At 45.8% G+C, this 19,130-nt stretch overlaps 2 protein-coding genes across 2 annotated transcripts in view; both read right to left on the bottom strand.

The window, feature by feature from the left end:
- The window catches only part of PCDH19 (protocadherin 19), a 188,464-nt gene extending 177,669 nt beyond the window's left edge, over nt 1–10,795 (bottom strand). Inside the window, exons 1-2 of the mRNA XM_070760146.1 lie at nt 8,649–10,795; nt 1,299–1,626 (exon numbers count right to left, since the gene is read on the bottom strand). Of these exons, the coding sequence (XP_070616247.1) occupies nt 1,299–1,626; nt 8,649–10,795 (2,475 nt within the window). The remainder of the gene's footprint in view (nt 1–1,298; nt 1,627–8,648) is intronic.
- The window catches only part of TRMT12 (tRNA methyltransferase 12 homolog), a 533,403-nt gene that overhangs the window by 256,502 nt on the left and 257,771 nt on the right, over nt 1–19,130 (bottom strand). The gene's annotated exons all lie outside the window — the stretch shown is intronic.

The following is a 19,130-nucleotide window of genomic DNA, read 5'->3' as shown; positions in this document are numbered from 1 at the left end:
AAATTGTCTTTTTCATATGTTGTAAGCCGCCCCGAGTCCTCAGAGAGGGGCAGCACATAAATCCAATAGTAAGTAAGTAAGTAAGTAAGTAAGTAAGTAAGTAAGTAAGTAAATTTCTATGCTTTTGACTCTGATGGGTAGCTAATCCCAAAAGTTCAAAGAGAAAAGAACATCTCCCCATCATTTGTTACCTTCTGGTTGAGGAACTGAGAACTCATCACTACAGTCGATATGTGTTGCTTTTATGTTGGCCTCAATTGTGGTCATAAGCCAAGGTGTTAAATGCAAAAGTAATTGCATTACTCACTCAAGGGTTGGTAGCATCATTTTGGCCTCATACATATTGGCATTAACAGCCCAAATGTCAGAAAGTGCAGGAGTAACGCTATGGTGATCACCAAACTCTGGAAGCTAATACTGCCATATCTGACCATATCCTTCTCTGAATTTGGCAGGCTTTAGAGTTAAACAGGAGCCTGCTATCCTTAGAACTGAAGCTGTAAGAATTTTTTTTTTGCAAAGACAGATGAGGTCATAATGAAGAATTTGCTATGTTTGGTGAATAAAGAGAAGCAATTCAAACCCCTAGGTCCCATCCCAACACCGATCTGCATGGATCCAACCTGTCACCATCAATGCAACGCTGACATGTACTAACTGCTGATGCATCATTCAGTCCACCTTTACAACTGCGATAAACCATGTTGGGTGGAGGAAGACTCTTGAGAAAGCCACAACAATGCAAGGGATACAGTGGTCCTCCACAGAACAGACTCCAAGTCAAATCAAATCCATGCCTTTAAGTCTACAAGAAGTCCACATTAAGTAGCAAATATAAACAAGCTCGATGTTAACTCAGGTCAAGACTCATTAAGCCTGAATGGCCAATCAAAGACAGCCAATACACTCCCAATTTTCTGCACTCAAGAATCTGCACGGATTCAGAAAGAACCTGGTTATGAAAATTATCATAGCTAACAGCCACTTCTCTTCAGTGGACCTGTCACGCCCCACTTGGCATTCTCCAAATACAATGGACGCTTCCATCCTCATCATCAAGATGATGTAAACAGAAGTTCAGGTCATCTGAAAAACATCACCTTCGGGGACACCTGGCGCAATTTTAAAAAAATAAATAAATCACCCAAGACAGTAAACCAAACTTCCAACTCAGAAATGCTCGGTTTCTTATTTAGCCCCCCCACCCCCAAGTAGCCAATTGCAACCGAAGCGCGTTCATTACTGCAATTTGGGAGGACCTCCTAGAAGCCCTCTTCAATCCAAGAGAAGTGGCTCACCTCTGGAAGAGGCATCCCGTTGATAATGAGATCCGGCTGCTGAGGTCCCTGGCCGGTGAAAGTGTGGTGGTAGTTGTGGTTGGATCCGGCATTCCGGTTGTTTTGGTTCTCCACGTTGAGGAAGGTGCTTTCCGACCGTCGGCAACCCAGAGGCAGAGTCTGTTGGTGATAGTCAAAGTAGTTGAGGGACGAGGTCAAGGAGGAGCAGCTGACCACGTTCATTTTATCCGTCTCCTCTACATCCCGAGGCACTAGACGGATGTCGTTCTTGCTGATTTTTTTCTTCTTGGAGGACTTCTTCTGGTGCCCGTAGGAATACTCTGCAATTCTGCAGGAACAGAAGAAAGCACAGTGAGAACCTTACGCCATCCTCACACCGATTTTCCCATCCACATGCAGAAGGGCTGATTGATGGCTCGGTTTTCTTTTTGACAGCGGAGGGTCTCGGGTGTTTATCTCCCATAAGCATAAAACAGAGTTTTGTGTGGATCCGACCACACCAAGGACAACAAGTGAGGAATAAAGGAGAAAGAAGAAAATATTCCCCTTATTTTGGCGTTAGATTGATTGTTTTTTTGGTTGGGTTTGGTTTTGGGGTTCGTTTGTATGTGGGTTTATTTTTTTTTTCTGCTGCTGAGAACGGTCGGTATCTAGTTACCCGAGATATAGTTCAGCCTGCAGAAAATGGAGAGGGGGGGGAGGGAGAGGAAAAAATAATTATGTGAAAATCCATGAACTGGAGAGGAAAAAAAAGAGTATGCAAATGCATTTCCTTTGGTAATAAGGATCAGGAAAAAAATTATTTAAATGGATTCACACAGAAATGGGGAAAGCGGAGAGGAAAATTGGATGAGAGATTGTTCCGTATCGTTTCCCATAGCAGTAAACCCCGTGTCTGTCCCTTCGGCCTGCCCAAAGGTGCTCTATCTAGATAATACACGCTTATAAACAGCCACTGGAGTCAATTACCTGGCAGCGGGCTTGTTCCCCGGCAGCCAGAATTTCTGCAGGCCAATTATCTCGTGAACTCAATTTGCCAGATTAAAACAGTATTCAAAAAGGATCCGTCTGGTAGGTTTTTGTTCCTTAGTGCAATGTTTTTCAACCAGTGTGCCGTGGCACACTAGTGTGCCGTGAGACATGGTTAGGTGTGCCGCGAAGAAGGGAGCTCAGGTTCCGGTCTCGCAACTTTTTGCAGAGAGAGAAAGAGTGTGTGTGTGAGAGAGAGAGAGAAAGAAAGAAAGAGAAAGAAAAGAGAAAGAGAGAGAAAGCAATTGTCAGAGAGAAAGAAAGAGAGAGAGAGAAAGAAAGAAAGAAAGAAAGAGAGAAAGAGAGAAAGAAAGAGAGAGTGAAAAGAAGAGGAAGGGAGAGAGAGAGAGAAATGAGGAAAAAGGGGAGGAAAAAAAGAGAAATGAGAAAATGATTGAGGCAGAGAATGAGAGGAAAGAGAGAGAAACAAAAGAGAGAGAGAAGTGACTCTTGATTTAAAGCATATGATAAAAAGCACCCAAAGAATAAGAGAGAAAAAAACCCCAGCCCTCACCTGTTTTTGGAAATGGTTCAAAAGTGTGTATACAAACACACACACAAGGGTGGGGAGGAGACAGGGATGGAAAAAGAGAGCAGAGTGTGCCCCAGGATTTTAAAATGTAAAAAATGTGCCACAGCTCAAAAAAGGTTGAAAATCACTGCCTTAGTGGTTTATTCTTCTCAGCTTGATGGGGGGGGGACTCTACATCCAGTGAAGGGCCACAAAAAAATTTTAGTACCCCACTTAGCCGTGGCTTATTTTGTGGGTGTGGCTTGAGGGCCGTGTGAATCAAGTGGGAGTGGCTTGTAACCATGTGACTGGATAGGAGTGGCTTGCCGGCCATGTGACCAGGTGGCTTGAGGATCATGTGACCGAGGGTGGCTTAAAGGTCATGTGACTGGCTTAAAGGTGGCCAACCTGATGTCACTCACATCAAGGGTTTGGGTTAGGGAGCTTGGCCTCTCCTCGCCTCAAAGACATACAAGATATTGACTATTACTGAACGTCCAAAATATACTATACACTGCTCAAAAAAGATAAAGGGGACACTCAAATAACACATCCTAGATCTGAATAAATATTCTCCTTGGATATTTCATTTGCACAACTATTCCATTTGCACAACAGCCTGTGAAATTGACTGTCAATCAGTGTTGCTTCCTAAGTGGACAGTTTGATTTCACAGAAGTTTGATTTACTTGGAGTTATATTCTGTTTTTTACGTGTTCCCTTTATTTTTTTTGAACAGTGTATTTAATCCTATATGTATATATTATTATTATTTATTATTATTATTTATTAGATTTGTACGCCGTCCCTCTCTGTGTACATACATACTATACACAGGCACTCAAAAATATACAGTACATTATGTACTATATGTAAGCTCCATTTTTGCTACCCCCACAGCATTCCTCGCCCCCCCTGCCCCCCCACCCCATGGGCAGCAGCCCATAACTGCCTACATCCCAAATCTCTTTTCTGTTCTGGCCTTTCCCTCCAGATGTGTGGACTCCATTTCCCCCCCAGAATTCTCAGCAAGGCTCAAGGAATTCTGGGAAATGAAGTCCACCCATCTGACAGGATTTTCTACCACCATTCCTAGAACTGAGAACGGCGGGTTTTTTTAAAAGGAATGTATAAAACACACACACATCATTTCTTGACCTTTAACTGGTTAACCGAAATAACGCAAGATATGTTATCTCTCGCCCAGGAAAAAGAAAAAAGAAAAAATGGAGAGAAAAAGAAAAGAGCGGGAGGAGAAAAGTTATCAGTAAACAACAGGCCAGAAAAAAATAATTAGAGACAGCCGAGGCAATCAGATGCTATCTTGATGAGTTAGATTGAAGTAACTGTGACTCGGTGTTACCACTGGGGACCGGGCCTTGTTATCAGCGCCACACAGACGTAGATAGTGAAGGGAGATGTGAAGGCACCGTAGCCAGGCTTTTTTTTAAAAAAGTCAGAAATAGATCTCACTCGTACCAAGGCTGGAAAAATGTTCATTTCCCAAAGTCAGGCTTGCTATGGTTTAAAAGGGGGGAGAAAAAGGAGGGGTGGATAGCTCACCACCACCATCAAAGTTCAGCTTTGCGACAAAGCCGCAAGACAAATGATTCAAAAATAGCTGTGCTACAAAGTGGATGCACTCCAAAATATTGGGCGGGCAGAAACGACTTTTCATTCCCACAATTCCGCCTGCTGCCGCACGAATCCCAGCGACCGATTAGGAGTGGGCCTTCTCCAGGTCCCGTCAACTAAACAATGTCGGTTGGCAGGCCCCAGGGGAAGAGCCTTCTCTGTGGCGGCCCTGGCCCTCTGGAACCAACTCCCCCCGGAGATTAGAACTGCCCCTACTCTCCTTGCCTTTCGTAAGCTCCTTAAGACCCACCTTTGTCGTCAGGCATGGGGGAACTGAGACATCTCCCCCGGGCATATACAATTTATGAATGGGATGTTTGTTTGTATGTATGTGTGTTTAGAAAATGGGGTTTTTAAAAACTTTTAAACAGTAATTTAGATTTGTTGTCAATTGTTTTCACTTTGTTGTGAGCCGCCCCGAGTCTGCGGAGAGGGGCGGCATACAAATCTAAATAATAAAATAAATAAATAAATAAATAAATAAATAAATTTAAAAAAAAATAATTCCCCAGCCAGGGTCCCGGGAATGCAAAATTCTGGGAAGGCTGTCGATGAGAAGCTGTCCAACAGAATAAAGACCCCGCGAGACTTTTTTTTTGCTGAAGGGAGAAAGTCAAGGAGAAAAATCCCAAAGATCTTTCTCTCTGTCTCCGAAAAATAAAAAGCCACTTTAAAAAAAAATTCAAAAAATAAAATAGGACACGTCCTATTGCAGGTTAATAGCCAGGCTGTGTCACTGCAGCATGAGAGGCTTTCGAAAGGAACGAGAGCCCGAAAGAAGCTTGGTTTGCCATTAAATGCAGGACTGGGTGAATTTTGTAAGGGTAGAAACCCAGAAAATAACAAACAAATGGAAAGTGCTCGTATTGTTTGAGGCTCCCTGGATTATCTGCTCAAACTACCCCCCCCCCTCCAGCATTGCAGGCTCAAACACCTCTGCCTTAACCCCCAAATGGATGCCACCCCAGAGAAAGGAGGAGCTAGAACAGGGTTGACCATTTAGCAACAGGTAGAGATGGGAAATCATGCAAAAATGCCTACAACTGGATGCTTAAAGGGATACAGAAAGCTTATGCAAATTCTCAAGAAGCATCAACTAGCCTGCCCACATGTCCCTGGTTTGGAAGACAAAAGGATGGGGGCCTCCTTACCATACACTACGGGTGGAAAGGAGCACTTTCCCCCTAACCCTGATTTCAAATGCATATAACTATTAAGGTCTTCTCATCATTCCTATCACCCATCTCCTCCCATTTATGACTGTAACTTGTTGCTTGTATCCTTACGATTTTTATTAATATTGCTTCTTCATTGCTTATTTGACCCCTATGACAATCATTAAGTGTTGTATCTCATGATTCTAGACAAATGTATATTTTCTGTTATGTACACTGAGAGCCTATGCACCAAAGACGAATTCCTTGTGTGTCCAATCACACTTGGCCAATAAAAATTATATTCTATTCTATTCTATATTAATATCGATTGTTTTCTGATTGCTTATTTATACCCTGTGACAATCATTAAGTGTTGTATCTCATGATTCTAGACAAATGTATATTTTCTGTTATGTACACTGAGAGCATATGCACCAAAGACGAATTCCTTGTGTGTCCAATCACACTTGGCCAATAAAAATTATATTCTATTCTATTCTATATTAATATCGATTGTTTTCTGATTGCTTATTTATACCCTGTGACAATCATTAAGTGTTGTATCTCATGATTCTAGACAAATGTATATTTTCTGTTATGTACACTGAGAGCATATGCACCAAAGATGAATTCCTTGTGTGTCCAATCACACTTGGCCAATAAATAATTCTATTCTATTCTATTCTACCCTTCTGTTCTGTTCTGTTCTATTCTACTCTACTCTACCCTTCTATTCTATTCTACTCTACTCTACTCTATTCTATCCTATCCTATTCCTTTGATGCATTTTTTAAAAACCAGTGGACCCTTCTGGGGAGGAAAATCTCAGCACATTTTATTTTAGTGGTTAATATTTTAAAAACCATATTTGTCCCCACCCCACCCCCAGGGAAATCCTATTCAACTTCACTTCTGGAAGGAATCATACAAGACTTCCCCTATTCATAATCTCATGGATTGGAACATTTCCCGCAAGGATCTTGAAACCTTGCTTACTCAAGCATTCACTGGCACTTTGTGTGGGGTTTTTTTCCCTTCTCCTGGCCAATTATTTAATTAAAGTGCACTTCATTAATTCCCCCCTCCCAAGCCGTCACGCTAAACCAACTAGTTATAACCAAAGTGGGACTCTGTTAGGGGCGTTGACTCAAATTGAAGTTCTTATTATTTATTTATTTATTTATTATTTGGATTTGTATGCCGCCCCTCTCCGAAGACTCGGGGCGGCTCACAACAAGTGAAAAAACAATCCAATACATAATCCAATTAATTAAAATATGAAAAGTTTTAAAAAACCCTATACTAACATACACACAGGTGCTTTCCTTCAGCGCCTATTCTTGCTTAATGGGCCAAGCTGGTAAGAAATTCAAACATATTAGATCTCTGGAAAGCCAGAGGATTCGTAGAGGGTGGCCTCCATACTTTCACACCCTGAAACTGTATGGCCCGGAGGTACAAGACATTGTGTGTGAAAACAGCAATCTCTGAACTCTGAGTGTAAATAAGTCCCTACAAAATGCCAGGCTTCAAATCACCAAAGGGCATTCGGGATTTTTTTTTTTTCTTTTCAAAGGAGAGGACAACCTTCATTTCCATCCCCTTCTGAAGGAATGGAGAAGTTATGGCCATTTCATTCCTAACAGGATTAAACCATTTATAGGCTCTTGCAGCTGTTCCTTTATGGGCACCCAATTGATATTCATGTGTGGTTAGCGTTTGTCTACTAACTTGTGCAACACAGAGAATAGCAAAAGGCAGACAATGATCCACAAGGCTGTTACATATTCAGGGGACCCAAATCCGTGGCTTTTTAAGATTTCAAAAGCAAGCAAAGGGTGTCGAGGGGGAGAAAAAGGCTACACACCATCCTCCACCTTGGGCAAACGTGTGTCCCTCAAAGCAGGCAATATTTATAATAAAAATAAGTATAGGGGCATCATTCCAAACACCGTTGTGGGGAAGGGGGTTAAGCAGGGGGAAAACAACTTTAAAAGCCACACTGGGTTTTTTTATTTTTATTTATTTTTAGCAGAGAACAGACAAATAAAAGTTGCATCAGGGAAAAGGATTAAAATAAAGCTAATTTCCTTATTGTTTTCCTTCTGGTAAAGAAACAGCAGCAATAAAGAACCAAAATTCTCTGGATGGTGGTGGTGGGGGGGGTTTCTCCTCCTTTCTCCTCCCAAACAGACCATTCAAAAAAAAAAACCTGCCAAGCCTTTTTCTCTCTCTCTTCCCCCCACCAAATAAATATATGAGTATATATATGTATGTATGCATGTATGTTTGCATGTATGTATGCATGTATATTTCTAACGGACCCTTGCATTCTTTTATCTTCTCTCTGGCCAGATTTCACATTTATTATTTCCCAGCCAACGCTTCCTGAAGAAAACAAGCTGGCTTTGAAAAAAACAGCCACAGTGACCTCATCTGGCGGGGACTGGATAGCAATAGGACTGCAGCCGCTACGAAGGGAGCATGGCTAGCAATTGGCAAAAAGCTGGGAGGCTGCACTCGTGGCTACTCTCAAACTGATCCAAAGAGCTTTCTTTTGTGTGTGTGTGTATGTGTGTGTGTGTGTGTGTGTGAACCTTCCCCTCTTTCGAGGGAGGGGGAAGGAAGGAAAAACAGACAAAGCCAAGCCGTCCAAACCAGAACACAGAGAGAGAGAGAAATGCATTACAGTGCACGTTCAAAATTGCACATCAAAAGCTTGCTGTAGTATTAACAATTCCTTGTATTTTCCCCTCTTTCGGTACACTGATGCCATGGCCAAGGGGCTTGTGTGTGTGTGTGTGTGTGTGTGTAACAACCCTGGACAGCACAGAATATAAACCACCCCTAATAAACCCACTTTTAAACTGGAGTTAAAAGACTTCACGGTTGACCTTTTTTTTAAATACGGCCTATTATCTTGAAAGCAGGGAGAACTCTTAGGAATGGACACAATTATTGAACGACATAGTTAAAGCAGTCACATAAGGCTAATATCAAAAGACGTCAGTACTATACCTGCAGTTGTAAGTCCGGATTTCTTTGTTATCCCGTTTGCATTTGACAGCCACAAAAATCATGGTGACAAACAGAATGGCAGCAATTGAACCCAGGGCAATAATAAAAATCAGGGATAAATTTACAGATCCTATGGATTCTTGGGCATCCAGGGCTGGAGAAAGATATATCAAAATCAAAGCCGATGCCGAAAGTGATGTTTTCCCGTGGTCGTGGGCCACGACAATCAGCTCATACGTAGTCTTGGAATTTTCCCCGAAGGCTCTGGTGGTCCTTATCTCACCGTTGACCTGGTCGATCTCAAAAAACCCTCGATCCCCTTCGGCCATCTCGTAGGAAAGTCTCCCGTTCTCCCCTTCGTCATAGTCATCTGCCTTGACCACAGTCACCAAGTAGCCCACCCCAGCGTTCCTGGGGATGTAGACCTCGGCGGTCCCGTTGACTAAAGGAGGAGCTGTTATCACGGGAGTATTGTCGTTGACGTCCAGGACGATAACTCGGATGGTGGAGTTGCTTTGCAAGGAAGGGTTGCCTCCATCTTTGGCCAAGACCTTGAACTCAAAGGACTTGGTCTGCTCGTGGTTGAACGATCTCAAGGCGTAAATGTCACCCGAGTTGGGGTTGATGGAGACATAGGTGAAAACAGGCATATCCCTTACTTGGGATGGGACAATCTGATAGGAGACGCTGCCGTTGAGACCGAGGTCAGGGTCCCTGGCAGAAACTGAAAGCAGGTAGGCCCCGGGGGTATTGTTCTCCTGCACAATGACCTGGTAATAAGGTTTGGAGAAGTGAGGGTGGTTATCGTTCTCATCGGTGATCTTGACGGTAAAGGACTTTGTGGCCTGCAAAGAAGGGATCCCATTGTCCTTCGCTTGGATGGTGAGATTATACTGGTCCCTCTGCTCCCTGTCTAAACGTCCATCCACCAGGATCGTGGAGAAGCTCTCGTATTCCTGCAAGCGAAAGGGAACGTTACCCAACAGCTTACACTGCACTCGGCCATTGGCACCAGCATCTCTGTCGGAAACCCTCACCAAGGCGATGACGTAGCCCGGAGATGCGTTCTCGCTGACTTCCACCAACTCGCTATTGACCGAGAGCAAGTTAATGAGGGGCGGGTTGTCATTGGCATCCTGTATAGTGACCGTCACTTTACAATGGGCCGGGATGGAGTTGGGCCCCAGATCTTTAGCCTGTACGTCCAGTTCGTAGGCGTGACCGTCTTCGTAGTCAATCGCCCCAGTGACGGTGATCAGGCCCGTCTGAGGGTTGATCTGGAAGAGGTCCCTGGCCTTCTCGGAGACGTAGCTGTGGATGGAATACAAGACCTGCCCGTTGGTGCCCTCATCGGGGTCGGTGGCATTGAGGCGGATCACCGGCGTGCCTGGGGGAACGTTCTCCAGCACGCTAATGGTGTAAGAGGGCTCTTCAAAGAGAGGGTTGTTGTCGTTGGAGTCGATGACTCGGATGGTTAACTCCACCGTACCAAAGTTGGGCGGGTCCCCCCCATCCAATGCCGTGATCATGTAACTGTAGTGAGACTGGGTCTCTCGATCCAGGCTCTTCTCCACCACCAGTTCGGCAAAGCGAGAACCGTCCCCTCGGGTCTTGGTTTCCAGGCCAAAGAGATCGTTGGGAGTAATCTCGTAGCTCTGCACTCCAAAATTGCCCGAATCTGGATCATAAGCGCTTTCGAGAGGTACCCTGGTCCCCGGGCTGGCTGTCTCGGAGATCTCCAGCGCAATTTGATCCGTGGGGAAACTGGGAGCGTTATCGTTGAGGTCTTTAATCTCCAGTTTGATCACACAAATCTCCATGGAGCTTGACATGACCTCTAAAGAGATCACACACTTGGGGCTCTGTCTGCAAAGTAAGTCCCGGTCGATCTTCTGCTTGGTCACTAATAAGCCCGATCCAGGGTTGATGTCCACCAAGTGCGGCGCCGAGTTGGACACCACTCGGAAAGCAGTGGGTTGCCGAGGATCCAGCACGAAGCCGGCATCTCGGGCATCTTTGGCAATATTGGCGATCACCGTGCCAGCTCTCTGCTCTTCTTCCACCGAATACTTCAAGTTGATCAGAGCTCCTACGCCAGTCCACCAAATGGCAAGGAGGAATTGGAGCAGGGGGCAGAGTATATCCATAGTTCACCCCCTCTGTGCCTCTTCCACCACCTCCTCCTCCTCCTCTTCCTCCCTATCTCTCTCTCTCTCTCTCTCTCTCTCCCCAGGTGCCTGTTGATTTCGTGTCTGGGAAAGGAGGGGAAGGCTTGACTGGATGGAGGGGTGGGGGGGTTGAGGAAAGGACAGAAGGAAAGAAGGAGCGAGCCAGAGGGAAAGGAAGGAAAGAAAAGAAGCTGTTCTACGCAGAGGTGGTGGTGAGGGTTGTTACTTTACAAGCTCATGTCTTCACTGCGTCTCTCTCTCAGGTGCACCGCCTTATTCAGCAACCACCCTAGCCTTAAGGAAAACGGGGAATAAACGCTTTCTCTCTTCCACTCAGCCAGATCGGGAGGAGATGCACAATTGGCAAATCTATTTCCAATTTAAAACACACACACACACAAATCGTGAATTGGGGAGGAGGGACCTCGGCTGACTTACACCTGGCATGCGCAAATCTTTTTTTAAAAAAAGCCCCAAACCTCGACCCCTTCCTCGGTCTCCGTCGCCGCTACCCCCACTCTTCCCCACTTTGCACAGACCCCCAGCGAAGAAAGTGGAGTAGCTGGGAAGCCGGGGAGGAGGAGGAGAAGGGGGAGGGAATCCACGGAGGGAAGGGAGCAAACCCGATTCCGCGGGAGGAGAGGGGACCGCGGCGGGTAGGAGACGGGGATGGCTACGGTACGGAAGGGAAGACAGAGGGAAACCGCGCAGGAGAAGTCGCGGAGAGGTTGGGGGGAAGAAGAGAGACAGAGAGACGGGTGGCAAGACGGGGAAAACCTTTCCGGAGAGAGTTATTTTTTTTCAGCCCTGGAAGTCCACCCGAATGAAGGCGAGGCGGCGATCGCGGTCCCAAATCACCGGATGCGTTGAAGGAGGCATCGGGGAGACGGTGGGGGGTGATGGGGAGCGAGGAGACACGTTGTACCCCCTTCTCCTCCTCCAACACTCCTCTTTCTTTCTCGGTGGGCAAAGGAGGACCTGCAGCTGTCGGCGGTGGAGGAGCGGAATCCCTCCACTCGGCTTGCAAGGCAGGAGAGAAGGAAGCCGAAGCCCTCGGTGCGCGAAAGCTTGTCGGCTGGGCAGGTGGGGGGGGGTTTGTAGTGGCGGGGGCTGGGGGAGGCACTCAAGAGCGCGGCTGGCGGTGCAGAGCTTCTCCCGGTCTCCCGCCGGCGGTTCCTTTCGGGCCCCCCATGATTATCTGGCGTTGAGCATCCTCCGAGCCGCCCAGCGCCGCAGGAAACAAAGAAGCAGCGAGGAAAGTTTGCTGGCGCAGCGCATCGTCCGCTCTCCTTCCACCGGGCGGGCGGGCGGCCGACGGAGCAAAGAAGGCGAGAAAGAGCGGAGCAGCCCAAAGCAACCTCGGAGCGGCCCCCCTACTCTCCAAAAAATAATATATATATTTTTTTAAAAAGCCCTCCGAGAGAGGCAGCTCTGCAAAAAACGAAGAACGTTGGTTGGAGAGGTTTTTTGGGATTTAGTTTTTTTTTCTTTCCACCTTTTTTTCCGGGGGGGGGGTCAAGTTCTTCGCCTCTCCGGACGCCGATCGGCAGCTCCCGCGGGCGGGCAGGGGGGAGCCTCAGACGCCTTTGCAAGAGGCCAACTCAAGCAATCCGCAGCGTCTTGCAAGGTGGCTCGCCCCGCCGGTTCCCAAGTCCTTCAGCCGGCTGCTTTGGCTGCTGATGGTGATGCTCGAGCGCCTCCTTCTTCCCCGTTTGCCTCTCCAACCGCTCTTCGCTGCGCCCGTCCGCCTCCCTGCTGGCTTTGCTGGCTTGCTTGCCGAGCCGGGCTGCTTCTCCTTCTTCTCCCCGGCTCGCGCGCCGCGGCTGCTGCTTACCGCCGCCGCTGCTGCAAAACTGCTGGCCGCCCGCGAGCCGTGGCGGTACAGCAGCGGTTCTCCGGGTCCCGAGCTACGGCAGGGCTTCGGCCAATCGGAGCGCGGGGAAGCGCGTTCCGAGCCTCTCCCCCCCACCCCATTTACCCTCCCCACCCCCGAGGGGGGAGGAGCCGGCGAGGAGGAAAGGGGCGGGGCCCTGGCGGGTGAAATATACCGGCGCGGTACCCAGAGGAGTCCAAAAATGCAACCCAGGACCGTTGGTGGGATGCGCGCATTTTTGGGGGTGCCAGAGAAAAAAGGGGGTGCCTAGTTTTTCCATGGGGGGCATTTTTTTAATTTTTTGCATTCCTTCTCCCATCCCTTCCTCTACCTCTTTTTAATTTTTTTTAATTTGATCATTTTGGACTGGAATCGATTGCGTTCTGGGACGCGCTAAACCCACAAACGCGTGCACACACACCACCAAGCGTGCGTTTTGGGGGTGCGAGAGGAAAAGGGGGGACTTTTTTCCCCCGGGAGCAATTGTTTAATTTTTTGCATTCCTTCTCCCATCCCTTCTTCTCCCTCTTTTTAATTTTTTTTTTTTGGGGGGGGGTCATTTTGGACCGGAGTAGATTGCGTTCTGGGGCGCGCCAGACCCGCAAACGCGCGCACACACCAGGGTCACCGAAGCGTGCGAGAGGACCAGCTCCAGATGCGCCCTGGACGCCAAGCTCTTAAGCCCATTTTTGCCCCCTCGTCACGCTGGGAGTTACTCCCGAGAGCGGGGGTGGGGAAGAAAAGTCCTTGCTCTTTTTTCCTTTGTTGTTTTCAAACGTCCCTTTTTTGCGCTTTGCGCCTCGGCTAACGCGCGCAGCGGGGCGGCTTTAATTGGCTTCTCTGGTCCTCTGGAGTGACGCCTTTCTTAAAAAGCTTTGGGGGAAAACGGATTTGTTGGGCAGCTTGGCTGGGGTTGAGGCTGGGGCGTGAGGGGGGGAAGGGAAGGATAACCTTCCAGTCATTTTTCCTCTTCCTAATCCTCCAAGATGCAACTTCTTCGGGAATCTGCTTCTAAACCTGGCTTTTCTGCACCCGGAGAAGGGAAAGAAGTCGCCATAGAAGTCTAAATAAAGAGGGAGTGAGGAAGAAGGGAGGGAAGGAATGAAGCTTTAAAAAAATTGACTTGTCAGGCCAGAAAGATTTTGAAGTATTTTGAAATTTGGGATAAATGGTATCCGATGGATCCAGCATAGAAAAACATCAATAGAAAGAGCTAAAATAGAAGCGTAATATATAAGCATGTATGTAGAAATGTACAAGTATTTCAGCAGTTGTAACAAAACAAGATTAACCGTAATGTGATTAAGTGTACATAAGTGTATAAAATGTGATGAAGCTCAAAGGGAAAAAAATATATGCCACCATATAAACGGTGCAGAATTGTTTAATGTACTTATTGTGTTACTGGGGTGGGTTTTTTTTTTTAAAAAATGGAAAATTAATACATTCTATTTTTTAAAAAATAGAAAAGGATTCTGGATTTTGTACACACACACACACACACACACACACACACACACACTGTGTATAGTAGTACTGCAGTGCTATGCCTTTTTCTCAAACCGTCTGCTTTCATACCATGCATTGAGTCATATAGTCTAGTAAATAAACTCACTCTCCTCTCGTGGCCGTTCTGCGCACTTAAAACTGCTGCCGCGGAACTGGGTTCTGGGCTGACCCATGTTGACCTAGGTGAAAAAAAATTCACATTGTGGGATTAGTGCAATGTTTGAACCCGGTTACATATTTAATAGAGTGGGGTAGGGGAGGCATGGAAAGCTAAACTTCAAGATGGCATTTAACCATAATTGAGTTTGCTTCCTTTGGCTTGAAACAAACCCAGCTATTGGGATCCTAAGCTATAACTCATAGCTTAGGGGCTATCCTGGTGAATACAGCCCTGTTGCATTTTATCCAACAAACTGTGAGTAAACAAACCCAACATTCCTGCAATGTGTGACTCTGCTCATCAGAGTATCCTCGTCCATCATAGTTATTTGGGGAATGTGTTTTAAACCCTGCAGCACATAATACATACCGCTCAAAAAATAAAGGGAACAGTCAAATAACACATCCTAGATCTGAATGAATGAAATATTCTCACTGAATTGTATTTCATTTGCACAACACCATGTGGAATTGATGGTCAATCAGTGTTGCTTCCTAAGCAGACAGTTTTATTTCACAGAAGTTCGATTTACTTGAAGTTATATTCTGTTTTTTAAGTGTTCCCTTTATTTTTTTGAGCAGTGTATATATATTCCATTGCATGTTATTTGAAGCAACCTGCTTATACATTCACCGCTGCTATGAATGAAGCATTGACAAGATAGCTGACTGCAGCCAGAGAAATGTCTTGTAACTCTACTGAAATATAGCATATTAATTCTTCTTCAATTGAAGGGCCACTACTTTCTTTTCCAGGAAGAAATATATTTCAAAGCCCTTTTTTTTTTCCTTTAATCTGCAAAAAAAAAAAACCCACAAACCCAAAACTCATAGGCGCTTCGTCTATAGAAAATAATGCAAGGGGATTGTTAATGTCCCCTACCACAGAGAATTTACACAGACATTTTTGCTTGGAAAAAGTGCTCCAGTAACCTATACATCTTCATCGTTTTATATAGCAACCGAGGGGTCCCAACAAATTGAGTGGATTAAGCAATTTCGCTCCCTTCGCTGCATTGAGCAAAACACTCCTGGCCTTAGTTTGCATATTTCCCTGGCCTCTGCTCATTCCAAACAAGGAATGTGCCTTGAATGAGGTCAGTTCCCCTTAATGAATTTTGGGCTATAAAAAGAAAGGGGAAGACACCTCCCTCCCTCCCTCCTCCTCTCCTGGTGTGTGCTTGTTAATTACAGCCACTAGATGAATAAGAATGCCAAAGTTGTAAAGAGATGTGCTTTCCTTTCAAACACACCAAATCCTTAAATCAATGAAACTTAAAAAGTATGCTTATAAATCAATCCGACTGCCTTGAGAATTGATTTCCCCGAATAAGAGCCTTGTCCAGGGGTCTATTCTGTTTGATTTTAGTTTAGTTAGGCTCAGTATATTGCTTTCTGTGGTTTGTCTAATGCAGTCCTGACCCCTTTCGGGGAAGAGCAAAACCAAGGAAAATAATGAAAGCCTTTTTTTTTTAAAGGAGGGAGCTGAGAGGGCAAGGTACCGTATTTTTGGTGTATAAGATGCACCTTTTCCTCCCTAAAAGAGGCTGATAAGTGCCTCTTATACTCTGTAGCTTTTTTTTTCAACCCTAACTAACTGCTAACAACCTTCCCAGATCTTACCTTGCAGACTCTTTCATTGTTTCTCTCTGCAAAGAATGTTTTCCAAGCTCTAAGTCAGTGATGGCAAACCTATGGCACGGGTGCCACAGGTGGCACGCAGAGTCATATCTGCTGGCACGCAAGCCATTGACCTAGCTCAGCTCCAATTTGCATGTACATGACAGCCAGCTGATTTTTGGCTTGCACATGTTCTGTCAGGCTCTCTGGTAGAATCCTCCCAAAAATTCACAGGTACAAATTTCAGACACACACACATGTTTGAAAATTCAAAACAATGTTCTTTATAATGAAAATTCACTTAAACTAAGCCCTCTTTTGGTATAGCAAAGAGCACTCGTCTCCAAACAAACTGGCAATTTGTACAAGACCCTTATCAGTTCTGTGATACTTAGCTTGCAGCTGTGAGGCAATTCACAGTCCTTCTTCTTTCACAAAGTGACACACACTTTGCTCTGGTTTAGTTTCAAAGCGGGGAAAAAGCAGCACACAAAAGGTCAAAGTCAGTAAAGCACGAAACACAACGATCAGATAATCCTCCACAATGGCCAAACCCACAGGCTGCTATTTATAGCAGCCCCACTAATTACCACAGCCCGACCCAACCATAGGTGGCCTCATTTTCTTTGATAATAATCTCTCAGTTGTTGTTGCCTATGCATCGCTCGCGGCATGTGTGGCTGTATCATTAACTCTTGTTCCGAATCCAAGGAGGAGCTAGATAATTGATCTCCTTCTGAGCTGTCTGCCACACTCTCCTCCTCCCAGTCACTCATGTGTTCTTGGTCAGAGGAGCCTTCATCAGCAGATTCCACCGGGGGCAAAACAGGCCTGCAGCATGTGGATGTCTCCCCCACATCCACAGTCCTTGGGGCAGGAGCAGGGCCAGAGCTAACCACAACAGCACAGAGGTTCTGGGAGGGCATTTTTGGCTTCCCAAAAGCTTCCAGGGTGGATGGGGGAGGGCAATTTTACTCTCCCCTGGTTCCAGGGAAGCCTTTGAAGCCTGGGAAGGGTGAACCTGGGCTCACCAGCAGTTGGGAGACAGGCTGTTTCCGGCCTCCAGAGGGCCTCTGAGTGGCAAGGGGAGCTGTTTTCGCCCACCCCAAGCATTGAATTATGAGTGTGGGCACTTGGCATTGTGCAATAGCATGCAGGGTTTTTTCTATTGCTCTACTTGGTCAGACTGTTTCTTTCCAGGTGCTAAGGATGTTCCCAGCCCTTACTGGCTTGCAAGCTCTTTCACTGTTATTCTCTCAGAATAAAAAAAAATTAAGCCCTTAACCAGGAGATAAAATAATGTGCTGCAGCTGACCAGACTAAGGATGCTAGACAGATGAATACCTGGTAAGCAGATTCTTTTCCCTATTTTTCTCCCCCAAAACTAAGGTGCATCCGATTAGGTCCCACAGAGTTGGCCTTCTCCGGGTCCCGTCGACTAAACAATGTTGTTTGGCGGGTCCCAGGGGAAGAGACTTCTCTGTGGCGGCCCCGACCCTCTGGAACCAGCTCCCTCCTGAGATTAGAACTGCCCTCACCTTCCTTGCCTTTCGTAAACTCCTTAAAACTCACCTCTGCCATCAGGCATGGAGGAATTGAGACACCTCCCCCGGGCCTATACATTTCATGTATGGTATGTTTCTGTGTATGTCTGCTTTAATAACGGTTTTTTTAAATGTTTTTAAATTATTAGATTTGTCTTGAATTGTCCTATTGTTGTTGTGAGCTGCCCCGAGTCTATGGAGAGGGGCGGCATACAAATCTAATTTGATTGGATTGGATTGGGTTGGATTTGTATGCCACCCCTCTCCGTAGACTCGGGGCGGTTAACAACAGTAGTAAACAGTATATGACAATCCAATATTAAAACAGTTAAAAACCCTTATTGTAAAACCAAACATACATACATACAGACATACCATGCATAAAATTGTAAAGGCCTAGGGGGAAAGAGTATCTCAATTCCCCCATGCCTGGTGGCAGAGGTGGGTTTTAAGAAGCTTACAAAAGGCAAGGAGGGTGGGAGCAATTCTAATCTCTGGGGGGAGTTGGTTCCAGAGGGCCGGGGCCGCCACAGACAAAGCTCTTGCCCTGGGTCCCGCCAAGCGACGGGACCCGGAGAAGACCCACTCTGTGGTCGCTGGGATTCGTGCAGCAGAAGACGGTCCCTGAGATAGTCTGGTCCGGTGCCATGAAGGGCTTTATAGGTCATAACCAACACTTTGAATTGTGACCGGAAACTGATCGGCAACCAGTGCAGACTGCGGAGTGTTGGTGTAACATGGGCATATTTGGGAATTAAATAAATTAATAAATAATAAATAAATAAATAAAATATTCCATTGCGTCTTATACTCCGAAAAATACAGTAATTCCTGCCACCTGCCCCCACGGCATGTAATTTTCCACGCAGCCAGAAACAATCTGACAATATTGCTGTTTTGAGATCTTGGAAGTTGGTTTTCTGTCCCTCTCTGCAGGTTTAAACTTCATCTGGCACATCACAAAGAGTGACTCATCTAAAATTTAGAGAGCGAGCCGATGATCGAGTTTAAAAGGAGGAGCCCGGCCACCAATGTTGCTTCCTTTAATTGACACAGTGCTGGGGCCAAGTAAAACTAATAATTAGATCTTGAGACAATATGGATGGAGCCGTTACATTGATCGCATGGGCATCCTGAGACCAGTCAAGTTAAAAATAGATTCATAACTTTTTATAGGCCGCACCAGCCAAAGCATCGAGAGAGAACGGTTCTGCCTTATGTGAAAAACAATGTGCCAGAGCTTCAGGAAATCAATAGCTAGGCTCATATCTAATCAATAATCAATGGTGGTGTAACAGGACAGGGCAATCTTTTCCTTCATTTTCATAGGATAAGCAACACCGAGTCTGAAGACGGATAAGATAAAGACTGAACATTCACATGGGATGAAAATGCTGATCTATCTGGCCACAATGCAACACGTGATTAAGTGCCCATTGATTTTAGTGCACTTAACTATGTGCCTGGTTTTGTGTGTGTGTGTGTGTGTGTGTGTGTGTGTGTGTAACATATTTTTGCTGATAATGAAGAGGAAGGGAGACTACGATAGATCTATTTCGAGCTTATTTGCCCTATCAGATAGCCATACCCATACTGGGATTTGAACCTG

This window comes from Erythrolamprus reginae, chromosome 8 (genome assembly GCF_031021105.1).
Source record: "Erythrolamprus reginae isolate rEryReg1 chromosome 8, rEryReg1.hap1, whole genome shotgun sequence".
Lineage (NCBI taxonomy): Eukaryota > Metazoa > Chordata > Lepidosauria > Squamata > Dipsadidae > Erythrolamprus > Erythrolamprus reginae.
Note: the sequence above shows the minus strand (reverse complement) of the source record. Positions and strands in the feature narration are given on the sequence as shown.